This window comes from Malaclemys terrapin, chromosome 8, assembly GCF_027887155.1.
Source record: "Malaclemys terrapin pileata isolate rMalTer1 chromosome 8, rMalTer1.hap1, whole genome shotgun sequence".
NCBI classification, from domain to species: domain Eukaryota; kingdom Metazoa; phylum Chordata; order Testudines; family Emydidae; genus Malaclemys; species Malaclemys terrapin.
The window spans coordinates 65,584,965-65,605,325 of record NC_071512.1 but is presented as its reverse complement, the minus strand read 5'-3'; the positions used below and the strand labels follow the sequence as shown (position 1 = coordinate 65,605,325).

Sequence of the window (20,361 nt, the reverse complement as noted above, 5' to 3'; positions counted from 1 at the left end):
GCTGCAACAACATTCATCATCAAATACCCGAGGCTACACATGCAGTGTCTGCAAGCCGGTTTTGGACAACCTATACTTCCCACAAACACTGCATAAACAAACACCTCAGAATACCAAACAAAATAAAACACTCCCCTACAATGGTGGACATGACCAGACAATGTTTGTGCCAGGGTCCCCTTTATTCAGAACTTTCCAACAGCAATCATCACAATGGATGCTTCACTACTAGGCTGGGAAGCACATCTGAACACTCAGATTATCCAGGACTGTTGGTCTCCTTCAGCATCTCTCCTACATATAAACATATTAGAACTATGAGCCGTTCACAGTGCGTGTTCCCTTTTCCTACCCATGATCAAGAACAAGCCCATAAAAATCCTCAGACCGACAGTGTCACATGTATGTTCTATATAAACTGGCAAGGGGGGCACACTCTCACTCCCTGTACATGGAAGTCACACTGCTCTGGAACTGGTGCATCAGTCACAACATCAACATCTCAGCCTCATACCTACCAGGATGCCAAAACACCCCTGCATACACACTAAGGAGGAACTTTTCCCAGGATCATGAGTGGGAACTAGACATATAGGTGCTATACAGCATATTCAGACACTGGGAGTTCCCAACCTCAGACCTCTTGCAACAGCACACAATGTTAAATGCCCTCAGTTTTGCTCCAGAGCAGGTTTGGATTCTTGCTCCATGGACAATGCCTTTCTTATCAAATGGGACGCTCCTTTCATATATGCCTTCCCTCTCACCGCCTCCTATCGCAGATGATACACAAGATCAGATTGGACAAGTCCAAAGTCATTCTGATAGCTCCCATGTAGTCACAACAAACATGGTTCCTTTACCTTCTCAACATGATGGCGTGCCCACCATGCACACTTCCTCTTCTACCCTGTCTTCTCTTTCAAGATGCAGGCCAAGTCCTTCACCCAAACCTAAAAAGACTCCACCTCAAGGTATTGCTACCCCATAGCACCGAGGACTCGAAATGACCTGTTCAGAGGAAGTAAAGAACATTTTATTAAATAGTCACAGAACAACGACATGTCATATATACTTACACAAATGGAGATAATTCGCCACATGGTGCCAAAATAAACAAATCACGGCAGTCTCCTCCACTCTATCTCTGATATTAGACTATATACTAGAACTTAAGAAATTGGGCCTCTCCATGAGCTCAATCAGGCTATAGCTCTCAGCTATCACAGCATTCCACTATAAGGTAAATGATTTCTTGATTTCTGCACACTCAATCACCAAGCAATTTCTCAAAGGCCTCAACAACATCTACCCTGAAATATGAACCCTCTACTCCATCATGGGATCTTAATCTAGTGTTGTGGGGTCTCACCAGACCCCCATTTGAACCACTAGAGACATGTTCACTTCTTCACCTTTCAGTGAAGGTGGCCTTCCTCACTGCCATCATGTCCACTAGATGAATGGGAGAACTAGGAGCCCTCATGGCACACCTGTCATACATGATATTCTTCAAAGATAAAGTATCAGAGGGGTAGCCGTGTTAGTCTGAATCTGTAAAAAGCAACAGAGGGTCCTGTGGCACCTTTAAGATTAACAGAAGTATTGGAGCATAAGCTTTCGTGGGTGAAGTAAACTTGCGTCTGATGAAGTGGGCATTCACCCACAAAAGCTTATGCTCCAATACTTCTGTTAGTCTTAAAGATGCCACAGGACCCTCTGTTTCAAAGATAAAGTTACATTAAGACCACATTCCAAGTTCTTACCTAAAGTTGCCTCTTCTTTCCATCTCAACCAACCCATTCACCTCCTATCCTTCTATCCAAAACCCCATGGGAATAGACAGGAGACATCACTTCACACCCTGGACATCTGAAGGGCTCTAGCCTTTTACATAGACAGAACAAAGCCACCAAAATTATTCTTCTCCATCACCAAATTATCAAAAAGAGATGCCATATCTAAACAGAGATTGTCCAAATGGATTTCCAGGTGTGTCAACTTGTGTTACCATCAATACCATCTTCAACCCCCAATGATGATATGCAGACATTCCACCAGAGCTTTATAGGCTTTGATAGCATTTCTTAACAATGTCCCCATTATGGACATATGTAAAGCGGTAACATATGTATCAGCCCATACAATTACACAACACTATACATTAGAACAACATTCAGTATCAGGATGCACTATTTGGATTTACCATATTGTCATCTGCTACGACTTCAACTCCGAAGCCCCTTCCTTCCACCAAAGGGCACCGCTCTGAAGTCACCTAAAGTGAAGCACCTACAGGGACAACTATCTCGAAGAACCTCAGTTACTGCACAGGGTGACTAACCTGCTCTTCTTTCTCAAATGTTTATTCAGTGTTTCTTCAGGTAAAACCCCAATGAATGCAATCAATGAGAGTTTTATTGAATAAGGACTAAGTAAAAACTGAACAAGGACTTCAGAATTTGGCCCTTTTGTAATTAAAAAGAAGTGAAAGCTGTCTGAAACAGGAAGAGGTATAAGAAGATTTGGAGCCCAACAGAGTTGCTATAAAGTAACTCTCTCTGATAATGGGACTCCAGATTTCCTGGAAAACATGGAGTTAATTTTCCCTGGATCTGAATACAGGGGGAAGCTTTAGTAGTTGTCTCACCCCCTGTCTTTTGTGGAGAGAATTCAGTCCCCTCCATTGCACCATCATGCCCACTGACTTGTGGACCTGTACCATGAGGCCATCATCCACAATATGTGATTTCTGGGGTCGGGACTTCCTGCTCATTAGGTGACAGCTCTATCCCATGCTTCAGGGGGGAAATTTGGGTAAACTGTAAGTGGACTTGCGGAGCTCTCCCCTACTCCCATCCCTTCCATTGAGTTTCCACAGACCGGGACAATTTCCTGGAGTCTGTGAATAACAAGTTGTTATGCAATAATTTCTAAAACTATCTCATCCTGCTTCATAGGAAAAGTTTAGTGGGGGAAACAAATAAGATAACCATCAGACTGTATATGTCCTGAACTCATGAGTCCAGTTAATCATAGAATCATAGGACTGAAAGGGACCTTGAGAGGTAATCTAGTCCAGTCCCCTGCACTCATGACAGGACTAAGTATTATCCAGACCATTCCTGACAGGTGTTTGTCTAAACTGCTCTTAAAAATCTCCAGTGATGGAGATTCCACAATCTCCCTAGGCAATTTATTCCAGTGCTTAACTACCCTGATGGTGAGGAAGATTTTCCCAATGTCCAATTTCAACCTCCCTTGCTGCAATTTAAGACCATTGCTTCTTGTCCTATCTAGAGGTTAAGAAGAACAATTTTTCTCCCTCTTCCTTCTAACAACCTTTTATGTACTTGAAAACTATCATGTCCCTTCTCAGTCTTCTCTTTTCCAGACTAAACAACCCCATTTTTTTTTCAATCTTCCCTCATAGGTGATGTTCTCTAGACCTTTAATAATTTTTGTTGCTCTTCTCTGCACGTTCTCCAATTTGCCCACATCTTTCCTGAAATGTGGCGCCCAGAACTGGATACAATAATCCACTTGAGGCCTAATCAGTATGGAGTAGACGGGAAGAATTACTTCTTGTGTCTTGCTTACAACACTCCTGCTAATCCATCCCAAAACGATGTTTGCTTTTTTTGCAACAGTGTTAGACTGTTGACTCATATTTAGCTTGTGATCCATTATGACCCCCAGATCCCTTTCCACAGTACTCCTACCTAGGCAGTCATTTCCCATTTTGTATGTGTGCAACTGATTGTTCCTTCCTAAGTGGAGTACTTTGCATTTGTCCTTATTGAATTTCAATCTATTTACTTCATGCCATTTTTTCAGTTTGTCCAGATCATTTTGAATTTTAATCCTATTCTCCAAAGCACTTTCAACCCCTCCCAGCTTGGTATCATCCACAAACTTATAAGTGCACTCTCTATACCATTAACTAAATCATTGATGACGATATTTAATGGAACTGGACCCAGAACTGATTCCTGCAGGACCCCACTCATTATGCCCTTCCAGCATGACTGTGAATCACTGATAACTACTTTCTGGGAACGGTTTTCCAACCAGTTTTGCACCCACCTTATAGTAGTTCAATCTAGGTTGCATTTCCCTAGTTTGTTTATGAGAAGGTCATGCAAGACAGTATCAAAAGCTTTACTAAAATGAAAATATACCACATCTACCATGTCCTCACTATCCACAAGGCTTGTTATCCTGTCAAAGAAAGCTATCAGGTTGGTTTGACATGATTTGTTCTTGTTACTTATCACGTTATTATCATCTAGATGTTTGCAAATGGATTGCTTAATTATTTGCTCCATTATCTTTCCGGGCACAGAAGTTAAGCTGACTGGTCTGTAATTCCCAGGTGTCAGAGAATAACAGAGTTCTCACTTTTTGTTTGGGTACAGCAAGTCAGATACTTTATTTTCTCTCTATCAGTTGCATAGAGGGAGAGAGCTAAACAGGTCTCTCAACAGGTAAACAATTACAGCAAGCATTTATACCTTTTGTTACAGACAATAATGAGCAACAGCTGCATTTTGTTTATACATAGGTCATTCTGATATCTTGTTTTGTTCACTAATGTAGACTCTTAGTCTACATTCCATATTATCTACATAAGGTCACAACAACTTCTCACACAGTTCTTTCCCACTCGCCTCACACATTCCTCGCTTCTACAAATCTCGCGTTATTAGGGTTACAGTTAGCCTGACTCTTGCTAACAAACTGTCATGAATTGCAATCCCCTTCCTGTCAGTTCTTTCTCTGCTTCCACAACGGGTTGTCCTTATTTCCCTTCTTATATATTGGCACTATATTTGCCATTTTCTAGTCTTCTGGAATCTCTCCCATCTTCCATGACTTCTCAAAGATAATTGCTAATGGCTCAGATATCTCCTCAGTCAGCTCCTTGAGTATTCTAGGAGGCAGTTTATCAGGCCCTGGTGACATGAAGACATTTAAATTGTCCAAGTAATTTTTAACCCGTTCTTTTCCTATTTTAGCCTCTGATCCTAGCTCATTTTCATAGGGGGTTAGCTCAGTGGTTTGAGCATTGCCCTGCTAACTCTAGGATTGTGAGTTCAATCCTTGAGGGGGCCATTTAGGGACTGGGGTAAAAATCTGTCTGGGGATCCTTTGAGCAGGGGGTTGAATTAGATGACCTCCTGATATTCTATGATTCATTTTTACTGACATTCACTATGTTAGACATCCAATCACTACCAACCTTCTTTGTTTCAGATTTCACCAAGAAGTCATTAAGCACTTCTGCCATTTCCACATTTTCTGTTATTTCCCCCCACCTCATTGAGTAATGGGCCCACTCTGCCCTTGGTCTTCCTCAAGCTTCTAATGTATTTGTAGAATATTTTCTTGTTACCCTTTATGCCTCTAGGTAGTTTGATCTCATTTTGTGCCTTCGCCTTTCTAATTTTGTCCCTACATACTTGCGTTATTTGTTTATATTCTACCTTTGAAATTTGACCTGGTTTGCACTTTTTGTAGGACTTCCTTTTGATTTTTAGATTATTGGTGGTTTCCTGCCATGCTTCCTATCTTTTCTATGCAATGGGACAGTTTGCTCTTATGCCCTGAATAATGTCTCTTTGAAAAACTGCCAACTGTCTTCAATTGTTTTTCCCCTTAGACTTGCTTCCCATGGGATCTTACCTAACAACTCCCTGAGTTTGCTAAAGTCTGCCTTCTTGAAATCCATTGTCTTTATTTTGCTGTTCTCCCTCCTACCATTCCTTAGAATCATGAACTCTATCATTTCATGACCACTTTCACCCAAGTTGCCTTCCACTTTCAAATTCTCAGCCAGTTCCTCCCTATTTGTCAAAATCAAATCTAGAACAGCCTCTCCCCTAGTAGCTTTCTCCACCTTCTGAAATACAAATTGTCTCCAATACATTCCAAGAATTTATTGGATAATCTGTGCCTTGCTGTGTTATTTTTCCAACAGATGTCTGAGTAGTTGAAGTCCCCCATCACTACCAAGTCCTGTGCTTTGGATGATTTTGTTAGTTGTTTAAAAAAAGCCTCATCCACCTCTTCTTCCTGGCTAGCTGGTCTGTAGTAGACCCCTACCATGACATCACCCTTGTTATTTACCCCTTTTATCCTTACCCAGAGACTTTCAACAAATCTGTCTCCTAGTTCCATCTTAACCTCAGTCCAAGTGTATACATTTTTAATATAAAAGGCAACAGCTCCTCCCTTTTTTCCCTGCCTGTCTTTCCTGAGCAAGCTGTACCCTTCTATACCAATATTCCAGTCATGTGTATTATCCCACCAAGTTTCTGTGATGCCACCTGTCATAGTTGTGTTTATTTACTTGCATTTTGAGTTCTTCCTGCTTATTTCCTACATGTCTTTCATTAGTATACAGACATCTAAGATATGGATTTGATTCCCTTCCCCTATTCTGTCTTGTCTCTCCTTTATCCCTGCTGTAACAACCCATGCTTCCCCCAAATTCCAACCCTTCTTCCAAGTCTCCATGTTTTTTACTTACCTCTGGGCTTTGATCACCTGCCCCCTTCGCACTTAGTTTAAAGCCCTCCTCACAAGGTTAGCCAGCCTGTATCCAAATATGCTCTTCCCCTTCCTCGATAGGTGGACCCCATATCTTCTTTGCAGTCCTTCTTCCTTGAACAGCATCCCGTGGTCAAGGAAGCCGAAGCACTCCTGGCGACAACATCTTCACAGCTAGGCATTCACCTCCAGTATGTGTGTGTCTCTACCTGGGCCCTTACCCTTGACCGGAAGGATGGAAGAGAATACCACCTGTGCTCCCAGCTCTTTCACCCTTACTCCCTGAAGTCACTTTCTGATCTGCTGAGGGTGTTACTTTGCAGTATCATACGTGCCCACATGGATGAGTAGCACGGGGTAGTAGTCAGAGGGCCAGATCATCCTCAAAAATCCCTCCCTAACATCTCAGATATGGGCCTCCCGGAATATAATATAATATAATATAATATAATATAATATAATATAATATAATATAATATAATATAACTTCCCGGAATGCCATGTCAGGGCGTAAGGTGGGTGCCTCCGGCCCCCTCAGAAGAGAGTCACCAACCACCATTACCCTGCGTTTCATCCTGAGAGTGGTGGCTATGATCCTCTCAGCCTTGAGGGAACATGACTTCTCCTCCATCTTTGGGGGTGATTCCTCATTGCTCTTTGCAAGGGCAGCATATCTGTTTTCCATCACCATGATGGGTGGGTTGGGAGTAGGGGTGGAACACTGCCTGCTGCCAGAAGTAACCAGCAGCCAGTGTCATCCCTGTGACAGAGCCAGATCCTTCTCCTTCGGTGGTATGACAGCAATGCTCTGTAGCTGGATAGCTTCCTCAGCCTCGGATGTTTCCAGGTGAATACTCACAAGGAATTCCTCATGGGTACAGATGCTCCTCAGCCTGGCCACCTCCTCCTGTAGCTCTCCCTCCGGCTTCCTGAGAGATTCCACCAGCAGGCACCTTTCACACCTTTCCCCCCAGCCTGGCTTTCTGTGAGTGGGAAATGCAATTCCACACCAGGATCTGGGTAGAGGCATCCATGGTTAGGTTGTCTATCTGGATACAGGCGCAGATGGAGGAGACAGGAGCAGTGTTGGCACTAGTGATGCAACCCTTCCTAAACATAGCAAATATATTATGGATCCCTCTTACAAGCTCCCTCTCAAACTCCCCTGTTTGCGGTCCCCTGGTCGCTAGCTCCCCTTGGTCACTTAGTCTCTGGCTTTTAAGGCCTTCTCTCCTAAGTCAGCCCTACCCCCTCGTTAATCACACAGGGGTAGGGTGATCACAAGGCTGATTGAGGCTGATCAAAGATGATCAAGGATGATCCAGGGAACAAAACCTCTAACAATCCCCGGGCACACAATCCTAACTGACCCAGTAATTGAAATAACAAACTCACTCACTTTCAAACTTTCAAATAATGTAGTACTAAAGCTGAGGGGAGAACTGGTGAGTAAACATACAGAACTTAGCAAATTAAATATTTCTTTCATGTTCCTTGTAATATTGTACATTTTAAACTTTTTTAAAAGTGAGACCCTGTGACGACCCACATCTAGAAAATGGAGAATTATCTGGGTTTTATCAAAACTACAAAGAACAAGCCTTTCCAGCACGCTTAGGCTCGTCTGTTTACTACAGATGTTTTAATGGATACGTATCTAAAAACGAGGAGAGGTGGACTCTAAGTCGATGTACTAAAGAGGGCTGGGATCCAATGCCAAAATGCCTTAGTAAGTAAATATACATTTTTATTATTTCCTTAAAAATTCTATTGTACTATAAATACTAATAAATATATAGAGCAACAGCCTCATGGGGGGGAGGGGGAGAGAATGGGTGTTACTACATTGCTGCTCCTTTCCATCCCCTGCACTCCCCCAGCCAAGACTATCATCCAAGGACATGAGTGTCTCCATAAAAGGATTCTCCCTCACATGAGGCAGCAGCAGCATTAGAAGGAGCAAGAAGTGGGAACAGGCCTTCAATAAACAGGTTGTAGGATTTGCAGAGGGGTTGTTTGTTTTTTGTTCTTTTTTCTCCTTTTCCTTCCTCCTCGTTGCTAATCCCTCCACCAGCATTTCTATCCCTGTTGCAAGGGGTGGGTTAGGACATGGTATCCTGCTGACACTGAGTGCGTTAGCAGGCGGTGTTGGTGTCTAGTAAGTTTAGACAGGGTGAACAAAGATCAATAACCAATATGTGGAGAGACCTATGGGGAGGGGTATCTTGGGTTGTGAAATTTTCTTGAGGAAGACAGGCTCAAGTGATTGTTTTCTTCAGGATGCTCAATTGTAAGGAAACTATCTGTGAGGGTGACAGACCTATAGGGATTCTTTCCTTTTGTGTCATTGCTTGCATGTGCACAGAGTCTCTTCCTTCTGTGTGTGAATGTATTGTTTCTTAGATGGCTTTTGCAGCTTGCCCTGGAGGTCACTATTTTAGGCTGCATATGCTTTGCCTTTTTGAGGCTTGCTCTTTGGTGGTCAAGAGGGTGGAGTGCCACTCCCAGATAATGTGGATGTGGAGGCCTACAGCTGGTGATCCTGACATATGCTAAGGCTGGTTTGCAACACTCTTGCCATACAAAGCAGATCAAAGATTGCAATAGGACATAGGCTCTTTTGGAAAATGTTTTGCTACATCAATATCGTGCAAATAATATCTGTACTTCTAACTAGATAAATAATATTAGATACATAACTAGTGCATAAACATGGCCTAATTCTAAGTCTTACATAAGATCATAAATTATGTTCTTTACGTGAAAACATCAACTATTAATATCATAATGAACAATTGCATATAGTACTTCATGTACACACATAAAATAATACAGAAATAATTTTCATTTTTCCTGGAAATTATTATTATTAATATTTGGTTGTATTCCACTAGTGACAAGAGGTACAACTAAGGTTGGGCCCCCATCATTTTCTACTAACACAGTAAAAAGAGAGTCCTTCCCTCAGAGAGCTTGCAATCTAAGTAAACAAAACAGGCAAAAGTTGGAGGGAAAAGTCACAGAAAGATGTAATAACTTGCCAACATTCACACAACAGGATAGAGCTCTTCTCTGGATTTTTTCTAATTAGTCAGTATCTTTCCTGAAATGTGGCACCCAGAACTGGACACAATACTCCAGTTGAGTCCTAATCAGTGCTGAGTAGAGCAGAAGAATTACTTCTCATGTCTTACTTACAACATGCCTGCTAATACATCCCAGAATGATGTTGGCTTTTTTGCAACAGTTTTTCCCCTTAGACTTACTTCCCATGGGATCTTACCTACCAACTCCCTGAGGGTACGTCTACACTACCTGCCGGATCGGTGGGTAGTGATCGATCTATCAAGGATTGGTTTATCGTGTCTAGTGTAGATGCGATAAATCGATCTCCGATCACTCTGCTGTTGACTCCGGAACTCCACCACAGTGAGAGGCGGAAGCGGAGTCGACGGGGGAACGGTGGCCGTCAATCCCGCGCTGCGAGGACGCAAAGTAGGTGATTCTAAGTCGATCTAAAATACGTCGATTTCAGCTACGCTATTCTCGTAGCTGAAGTTGTGTATCTTAGGTCGATCCCTCCCCCTAGTGTAGACCAGGCCTTAGTTTGCTAAAGTCTGCCTTCTTGAACTCTACCATTTCATGACCCCTACCATGACATCACCCTTGTTATTTACCCATTTTATCCTTACCCAGAGACTTTCAACAAGTCGGTCTCCTATTTCCATCTCAACCACAGTCCAAGTGCATACATTTTTAATATAAGGCAACAGCTCCTCCCTTTTTTCCCTGCCTGTCTTTCCTGAGCAAGCTGTACCCTTCTATACCAATATTCCAGTCATGTGTATTATCCCACCAAGATCTGTGATGCCAACTATGTCATAGTTATGTTTATTTACTAGCATTTTGAGTTCTTCCTGCTTATTCCCCATACGTCTCGCATTAGTATACAGACATCTAAGATACTGATTTGATTCCCCCCCGCCCAGTTTTGTCTTGTCTCTCCCTTATCCCTGCTTTAACAGTCCATGCTCCCCCACCAAATTCCAATTCAAACTGCTCAAATTTGATGATGGCTTCAAGAATACCTAGATAGTTTCCATTCTGAGGAGAGCCTCTTCCTCCTTTCCTCTAAATGCTAAACCACATTTAGCGAAAAGCATAATAACTGTCACAATATGCCTTAAAGTGTCCTTCCAGTAAACAGTTTGTGTTAGAAGCAGCTATACCATCTCTTTGTTAATATGATTCTTGTCTTGTGAACATGTGAGACATGAAACTGTGGCATTGGAATGTTCCACACTGTTTTCATGAGAACGAGTCTTCTCCTCTTCTTTTTTTCAGTCAGTAAAGCCTGGGGTTACCAAGGTGGTAAGATTGTCAGGCGATGAAAAGAGTTTTCACACAAAACAGAGGGGTAGCTGTGTTAGTCTGGATCTGTAAAACGAGTCCTGTGGCACCTTATAGACTAGCAGATGTATTGGAAGATGGTCCTGAAGCAGTACTAGCAGAGAAATAGTACATTGGAGTAACTTGCTTACAATTTTCTCTTTCTAATTTTTTTTCCCCTGCTCTGCTTGGAAATTGTTGACTGGACATCTCATTGAAGCAAGGTTAAAACAATATTGCAGTGCTGTCATTAGCACCTGGCAACTCACTGTGATGCCAAATCACACCCTCAAAACCAACAACACAAAAGTCTGGAAAAAAAAATTAAACTTCGACTGTAAAAGCTTAAACTGGGACAAAATCAATAGCATAAATTTAGTTGTTTTTTTGGTTTTGTTTTAGTGTTAGCATAAATGTTTTTAAATTCTCCACTGTATAGTGTATATTTCAAGAAGCAGCAGCTCCCCAGGAAAGCAGAGGCCTGGGGCTGTAGCCTCATTACTCCCTGTCCTCCAGTCCAGCTCTTGTGCCCTAAATATAAGGCCAGTATTTCTCAACACAGAGGACTTGGAAAAAGCCATCGGGTGCATTGTGAATTGTTGCATATGTTGTTACAATCTAAAGTAAAGGAAATCTTGTTCCCCCACCTCTTGCACACCTCTACTCTACTGGCGCAAATATTTTCTAACAACTTCTTGAAACACACACACAAATAATATATAGGGGCTGGGTACCAGTAGACTTGGTCTGGTGTGTGTGTGTGTGTGGGGGGGGGGGGGGGGGGCAGGGAAGGTGAAACTAATTGGGAGGTCGGGGAGTGGAGCTTCCTAAAAGAATCACAACTGTTACACAAGGTCTTTAGGCAATACCCAGGCTTTCTTAGCCTAGTGCACAAAGCTTTTTACAAAGTCAGATTCTTACAACTTTAAGTGGAAAGTTTTGAGAGCCAGCTGAAAAAAACTACAAGTCTTCTCCATCTGTTATGCAGAGTTTTTCATGGAGCACCTAAGAATATCTTACTCTCAGCCAGCCCTGTTTGATGAGCCTCAGAATGTATATCTACACCGTCCATGGCAGAGAACCTCCAAGTCTGTGGCAAGAGACTTGGGCTCGTGGAGTTTACACTACCATGATAAAAATGTCTGTATAGACATTGCAGCTCAGGCTGGAGCTTGGGCTCTGAAGCCCACCCTCTCTCAAGCCATCAGAACCTAAGCTCCAGCTTGAGCCACAGTATATACACAGTTATTTTTAGTGCGGTAGTATGAGCCTGAGTCTGTTGACCCAGGTTTGGAGGCTTGCTGCCACAGGCTTCCACTCAAAGTGTAGATGTACCCAGAGAGTTTCTGGTCCTGTTTTTTGGAAGCTGCACAGTTCAATGCTTCCACATGACTCCACCTCACTTCTCCCCACACTCCTAAAAGTTTAGAATGCAGTTCAGTAGTTGTTAAAACTACAAGTGCTAAGAAACTAGAAAGTACAATTTTATGCCCCCCATTGTTAAACTTTTACAGGGTGGTCTGGCTGGTGGGGACACAGTCAATAACAGCAAGATTGTTAACAACATTTTAGTCTGAAAACTGAAATTCTAATCCCTAATGATGAGGATGTATGAGTATCTGCCTATGTATGAACCTTTTAGTTTGCAGCTTATTCGGTTTTCAAGTTAGAAGTGGCAGGAATATAATGAATGGGTTTTGGGGTTGTTTTTTGGTCTGGTTTTATTTATTTATCCATTCTTTCCATTTTTCAGGTCTTGGTGTTTGAAAATTTTTATTCTACACTTTGGGAATTGGGGGCGGGGTGGGGGACAACTTTCCCAAGGCCTTTCAGTAGAATTCAGACCAACATATAACTCAGAATGGCAAATCCAGTACAAGGTCAGTAGGCTCAGAGACTCATGTAGCAAGTTATTTTCATGGAGGGATTTGAAGCAGAAGGATGGCTGGTACACAAAGTGGAAGGCTTTCCAGTGCAGGCCCTGTCCTGACAAAGTATAAAGTCACAAGCACCTCATACCTTCACTCACACTGTAATTGCCAGTCACACTTTCCTGGCATTTGTGGCTAATGGAAGTGGGTGGAAAATAAAGGTTAAGAAAATATTCAGGGAAACCGAATTTTGGTCCTGGACCTTGTTCTTTGCTTTCAGGTTGTTGGGGCATAGAGAGTTGTAGAAACAGCATCTTTAGCCCTGGGCAGGAGGAAGCAACTTATCTTGCTCTGTAGCAAAACTCCTGGCGTAGGCTGAGTTAGTGGTAATGGGATGCACAGTAATTTACCATGAGGCCTTAAGGCCTTGGGGGGAAAATCCTGCCTCCACTGAGATCAATGGCAAAACTTGCATTGAGTTCACCAGGCTCAGAGTTTCATCCTTAGGTAGTAACTGATGAGTGAGAAATGGAAGAGCTCCCAGAGAATCAAACACCATCAAACACCAACATTGTGAATTTAGTTTGGAAGGCTTAACACAGTTACCTTTACACTTCACCACCATCACTTCATCACACTTCTCCAGAGACTAAGCACAACGAGAAGGAATTGAGAGATACTTCCTTTGGCTGTTGGCCCTCTCCTGTCAACCTGTTTATCCTGGACTGTTGATGTGTTTTCCAAAGCAGTGTTCCATTACAATGGCATGATTTAAACAATCCCATTACATCTGACTTCTTGGTTTTTTATTTTGGATTGACAGAACTTTTCAGCTGGTGCCCAAGCCTGAAGACGAACCCAATCAAGAACAATGATATCTATTTCCTTACATGATGGAGATTCAGTAGTTGTATCAGTTGGATTCTGTAAAGATGCTTTTTTGTTTTAATATTCAAATTCAATTAGTAGCATAGTGATACCTATAACTAACATAACTTGAGGGAATAATATGATATAACAAATATGATAAAGACTTCTGAAGGTTAATGCTGTAAATGAATCTGTGCAGACACCACTACTTAAGAGGCACATTGGGCAAGACATTTGGCTAGTGTAAATCAGTGTAGCTCCATTGAGGTTACTGGAGATTGCTGTTTCACACCAGCTGAGCATCTGGCCCATATGACCTGATTCTTTACTGTCTTGCATCTTGTGTAATTGTTTACAGCTGTACACGGGGGGTGTAACAAGGAGCAGGGCAGTGAAAAAATCAAAATCTTTGATTCATGTTTGAAAATAAAGGTCTTTTCAGTATAAATTGCTGCAGTACTGTGTAGCAAAAACATTTTATTTGAAAGATTTTTTTTTCAATTGAATAGCTAATTTTAAAGAGGGTGGGTTGTTTGGTTTTTTGTTTGTTTTTTTCTTTGTTAAATGGCTGACTTCCATTTGGTAATTTTTTTTTTTTTTTTTAGGAAAGTGTTCTCTGGATCATTTGGAAAATGGTAGATTTCTAGATAGCTATTGGAAAAGAACCTACAAAGAAGGTGATGAAATTTCATATGTGTGTGATCGTGAATATAGCCCTGAAAATATGAAAACCAAAGCCACATGCACAAAGAATGACTGGTCCCCTACTCCAAGATGTATCTTTAAAAGTAAGCAGCATTTATGTTCTAATGAGCGGTTAAAAAACATAGACATGTTACGATTATCATTTTCCTAAGATAAATTGAAAAATACCAATTCTAGAAGGTGACTTGTCATGAAAATGCACATTTCTGACCCGAGTAACTGTGTGATTGTATTGCAGTGACCCTCAAACTTCTTCACCCAGCTCCTCCCTTCTGTTTATCACCCCATTTGTTGTGTCATTTCTAAAAGTTAGATTGTAAACTCCTTGAAACAGGAATTTCTTTGTCTTCTGTAAAGAGCTGAGCGTATCTTTCTGGGTTTAATATAATAATAGTCCCCAACCCCTCTGCCCAACCCTGTTCTTCCTTATCCCAACTCCATAGTCTTCCTTGTTCCCTTATTCCCACCTCTCAGTACTGAGCAGTAGGAGGGGCTAGCCTCCCTACATACAATCCTGTCCAAGATCATAGATACGTACTAAGGTGGCTATCCACTAGCATTACCATAGCTGTACTTATATTTTTAGTGTGCTAGTTTGATCAGAGCTAAAGCAGCTATGTCTCTTCATGCTGGAATTTACACATTCCATCTCTAATGTAGACATATGCACAGTCTCAGTGCCTGGCATGAATGTGACCTGTAGGAGCCAGGAGAGGCAATTGCAAGGAAAGTCCTGCTCAGCCTCTGCCACCTTGGGATTGAGCGTGTTCAGTACAGATGGAATCTTCAGAGAATAATCAAGCTCCAAGCATGTACAAACTGTGATTTTCCTAGGTTTATATCTTGGCCAAATTTGGGTGCATTTTCTGAAGACAGCAAAAGGCCTATCTTTGACACCAGGTGGACACCACAGCCAAATTCTGAGTTCTTGCTCCAAACCATGGAGATGCTAGAGGTTCTCAGCAAAACAACTGTAACAATAACTTAACATGGACAAAACTGAATGCGGGAGGCAATCTAGTGACAGAGGATGTGGAAAAAGCTAATGTACTCAATGCTTTTTTTGCCTCTGTCCTCACAAACAAGGTCAGCTCCCAGACTACTGCACTGGGCAGCACAGTATGGGGAGGAAGTGACCAGCCTTCTGTGGAGAAAGAAGAGGTTCAGGACTATTTAGAAGAGCTGGATGAGCACAAGTCCAAGGGGACGGATGCACTGCATCCGAGGGTGCTAAAGGAGTTGGCAGTTGTGATTACAGAGCCATTGGCCATTTTCTTTGAAAACTCATGGCGATTGGGTGAGGTCCCAGATGACTGGAAAAAGGCTAATGTGGTGCGCATCTTTAAAAAAGGGAAGAAGGAGGATCAGGGGAACTACAGGCCAGTCAGCCTCACTTCAGTCCCTGGAAAAATCATGGAGCAGGTCCTTAAGGAATCAATTTTGAAGCACTTTGAGGAGAAGAAAGTGATCAGGAACAGTCAGCATGGATTCACCAACGGCATGTCATGCCTGACTAATCTAATTGCCTTCTATGATGAGATAACTGTCTCTGTGGATGAGGGGAAAGCAGTGGCCATGTTATTCCTTGACTTTAGCAAAGCTTTTGATACGGTCTCCCACAGTATTCCTGCCAGCAAGTTAAAGAAGTATGGACTGGATGAATGGACTATAAGCTGGATAGAAAGCTGGCTAGATCATTGGGCTCAACCGGTAGTGATCAATGGCTCCATGTCTAGTTGGCAGCCGGTATCAAGCGGAGGGCCCCAAGGGTCGGTCCTGGGGCCGGTTTTGTTCAATATCTTCATTAATGATCTGGAGGATGGTGTGGATTGCACCCTCATCAGGTTTGCAGATGACACTAAACTGGGAGGAGTAGTAGATACGCTGGAGGGTAGGGAAAGGATACAGAGGGATCTAGACAAATTAGAGGATTGGACCAAAAGAAATCTGATGAGGTTCAATAAGGACAAGTGCAGAGTCCTGCACTTAGGAAGGAAGAATCCCATTCACTGCTACAGACTAGGGACCGAGTGGCTAGGCAGCAGTTCTGCAGAAAAGGACCTAAGGGTTACAGTGGACGAGAAGCTGGATATGAGTGAACAGTGTGCCCTTGTTGCCAAGAAGGCTAACGGCATTTTGGGCTGTATAAGGAACATTGTCAGCAGATCGAGGGATGTGATCATTCCCCTCTATTCGGCATTGGTGAGGCCTCATCTGGAGTACTGTGTCCAGTTTTGGGCCCCACACTACAAGAAGGATGTGGAAAAATTTGGAAAGAGTCCAGCGGAGGACAACGAAAATGATTAGGGGGCTGGAGCACATGAAGCTGAGGGAACTGGGATTATTTAGTCTGCAGAAGAGAAGAATGAGGAGGGATTTGATAGCTGCTTTCAACTACCTGAAAGGGGGTTCCAAAGAGGATAGGTCTAGGCTGTTCTCAGTGGTACCAGATGATAGAACAAGGAGTAATGGTTTCAAGTTGCAGTGGGGGAAGTTTAGGTTGGAAATTAGGAAAAACGTTTTCACTAGGAGGGTGGTGAAGCACTGGAATGAGTTGCCTAGGGAGGTGGTGGAATCTCCTTCCTTTGAAATTTTTAAGGTCAGGCTTGACAAAGCCCTGGCTGGGATGATTTAATTGGGGTTGGTCCTGCTTTGAGCCAGGGGGTTGGACTAAATGACCTCCTGAGGTCCCTTCCAACCCTGATATTCTATGACTCCATGAAAACAATATTTTACCCAAACATGAGTCTCTGAAACAGCTAAACCATTTCAGCTTAAACTTTTCAAAACAAAACAAAAAATTATGCTCAGGCAGACACCAGACATGGAAACCTTCAATCCAAACAGTTAAAGTCTAACAAAGTTACACGAAATTGAAAATGGGATTTTATCATGCATGGTACTGGGCAAACTTAATAAAAGATTTCACTACTAGCTCCACCTGATATGGCCAAATTGTGACATTTAGCCACTGGTCTGGTCTGTGTTGGGGATAGTGTGGAGGCAAAGTGGTCCAGGGAGCAATTGTGCCCCATGAAATCCTATCTTTCCCCCAGCTTCCTACCAGGCAGAAGTTGTGTATGCATTATACCATATTTGGGGATAGTGCAGCATGTTCCTTTGTTGATGCCTGGTCAACACTTCTGGATGTTGCAAGCTGGATTAAAGCCATGGCTCCCCCTTGCCTCTCTGCTTCCCCTTCCTCCATGAGTGGCTTGCACAGATTGTGTGGTAGCTCTGGGTGCTTGAACCTCAATTAAGATATCATGTGTAAAATCAAGTCATCAAACTCCATAACAAAATTCAGCCATACACCCAAACCCTGCCTCAAAGTCTCATTCCGTCCCTATCTCTACTCTTCCTCAAATGTCCAAGAAAATGGATGAGCTGTGCAGTGTATCCTGGAGGTCAGAAAATTCAGGTAGAGAGGGAATTCCAAATTTGAGTGCCCCTCATGGATAATGTCCTGCTAGCAACACCCTCTCCTTTAAACGTAGGGAGTCCAGCATGAATGCTCTATTGATCACAGCTGTGGAGAAGCTGTCTCTGAAGAAGGCAGGTTGTGATTACGTGATGTTTTATCACTGTCTTCCTCATTGATGAGCCCCTTATGGGAGAGAGCTCTCCTGTCGACATAGTCAAACCATCTCAATGAGATCTCTCGTTGACATTGCGCTGTGCATGTGTGCGCTTATGACGGCAAAAGTTATGGTGCTCAGGGGCTATTTTTTCACACCCCTGAGCAACAAAATTTTACCAACATAACTACTAGTGTAGACATAGCCTTAGACTGCATGTCATCTCTCAGTCCTTTCTGGTAAAACTCCCACTGTTGCTTCAATACCTTTTGCAAAGTCTCCAGCTCCTATTTTAGGTGCTGTTTTAATTCCTTTTCACCATGCACACACTCTCCATCCCTCTCTCATTTAATCCCCAGCCCTCCTATTGTCAATCCCTAGAGAAACCGCTCAACCAGAATTGCTCTAGCCTTTTCCCGGACCTTGCATATGGTATAGTCCATGGGCAGTGGTTTCCATTGTGTCAGCTATCACTAGACAAAGGGACATGTAACTGTTTCCTCATTTAACCTGAATGAAAGATGAGTATCATGCCCATCAGTTTCACTGAGGTCTGTGACTGCCCATAGATCAGACATGCTTACTGCAAGCTACTCTATCTCCAGTACAACAATACTATCAAATTTATTGATGGAAAAATCTATTTTGTTTTACATGGTTCTAGTTCTCCTGTCTTCTGATAAAGAAGAATCATAATTGCTGATCGTCCTCCCATATTAGGATGACTATATGATTGTGGCAATTCCCACATCACCTTTTGTAAACTAGTGTGAGAAATGCCACCTCTTTTATAGCATTATGGGAACAGAAGCAAATAATTCATGCATACATATGAAGAAGGCTGGCTGGAAGCAGCTGGGAAGAAGTCATGGAACGAACAGGTTCAAGATCCCTGCTCCAAAAATTCCATCACTTTCAAATGCTAATAACTACACCATGGATCCTGATAAAATACAGTAATATGTAGTAAATCAATGTATGGTTTTCTGTTCTACTTTTAAGTTCCACTTCAAAATAAGTAATCATTTTTAATATGAAAAGTAGTTGAACCATTGCAGTTCAGGGGTAAATGCAATTATGTTTGATGGAGTTTGTTCCCATTTACTTTCCAAAAAAGGTTAAAACCATGCAGTATGAGTTTCATGCCATTCTGTTGAAATCAATATTCTGTTCCTGTGCAGTCCGTAGGGGATTTGTATGTAATATTTGTTTAAAAAAATTGACATGTACTAAACTGATTTTTCTAGTGTTTGTTCTCTCTCTGACAGGTACTTCAGGATGAATAAAAAGAAGCATCAAGCAGATAATTTTAACACGGATCTGAAGATCAAAATCCATTGACCAGTTATTTGTAATGTTCACATAATATGTCCTTTGTCAGTATTTTAGCTTAAATTGATTATATGTATCAGTTCAATACCTTTTTTATCGTTGGTCACAATGGTTTAAAATATACATTCATAAAATAGTAACAACAGATGGGCAAATAAGTTCAAACTCAGATCAAACTACAGCTTTTTATGATATTTGGAAAAGGAAACTTTAAGGGAAATTGTACACATCTGCACATCCTGAATTACACACTTCCTGCTTCCTGAAACAGAAAGCAGCAGTATTTCCCTCTGGCCCAAATCAGGAACTCTAGGAAGTCTCATTAGAAACATTAATCTTGAGAGATTTTTAGCCTAATCACCACACCAGAAAGTTTGGGATATGCATTGAGGCTTTTTTGAGTTCTGCCCATCACTATTAGCGATCATTCTTCCAAATGTTTTAGGCCATGCAACCAAAAAATGATCCTGTCATTTAGCACAGTTGTACTGAAAACATGGACTTCTCTGGTTCAAGTTTAAACTCATAGCGTCTTAATTATTTTTCCCTTTTAAAATTAAAGATTTGTATGATTAATTTACCACTCTTCTTAAAAAGTCTGTTATTTGGACTTTTTCATTTTTTTTTTATTAACACCATAACACCATCATCTGAAGTAAAGAGGGAAGGAATCTTAGGATTTGTAGAAAAATGGAGACAAAGATGAAAGCCTGCAGCTAATTTGAATATCAACATAATACATGCATTTGGCAGTGTGTGAATAAATTGTCTATTCCTATTTTCCACTGTATGTAATAAACTGGAAATCAGACTAGTGCTGTAACAGAGACAAATCATTATCAGAATCCACACAGACAAATAAATGAAGATAAAGTGAATGTTGAGGGGATGCTATATGTAGGGAATGGATCAAATTCTGGACCTGTGGCATACACAAATAAGCACACTTACACTATAAAAGCTGAAAAAACGGTGCATGTATCTTCCTCAAAATTATGTGACTGTTGAAGTTTTTCACATTATTGCAAAACTGCCTGTAGCACTTATGTTACTTATTCTCCTAG

The 20,361-nt window shown here is 41.9% G+C and overlaps 1 protein-coding gene across 3 annotated transcripts in view; it reads left to right on the top strand.

The window, feature by feature from the left end:
* Window positions 1-20,108, top strand: part of CFHR2 (complement factor H related 2) — a 40,850-nt gene extending 20,742 nt beyond the window's left edge. For 2 of the 3 annotated variants that reach the window (XM_054037508.1, XM_054037510.1), the window contains exons 6-8: window positions 8,081-8,281; window positions 14,288-14,470; window positions 19,213-20,108. In XM_054037508.1, the coding sequence (XP_053893483.1) occupies window positions 8,081-8,281; window positions 14,288-14,470; window positions 19,213-19,247 (419 nt within the window). In that variant the 3' untranslated portion in view covers window positions 19,248-20,108. The remainder of the gene's footprint in view (window positions 1-8,080; window positions 8,282-14,287; window positions 14,471-19,212) is intronic. The other variant, XM_054037509.1, reaches the window with a different exon arrangement.
* Window positions 20,109-20,361: the final 253 nt, after the last annotated feature.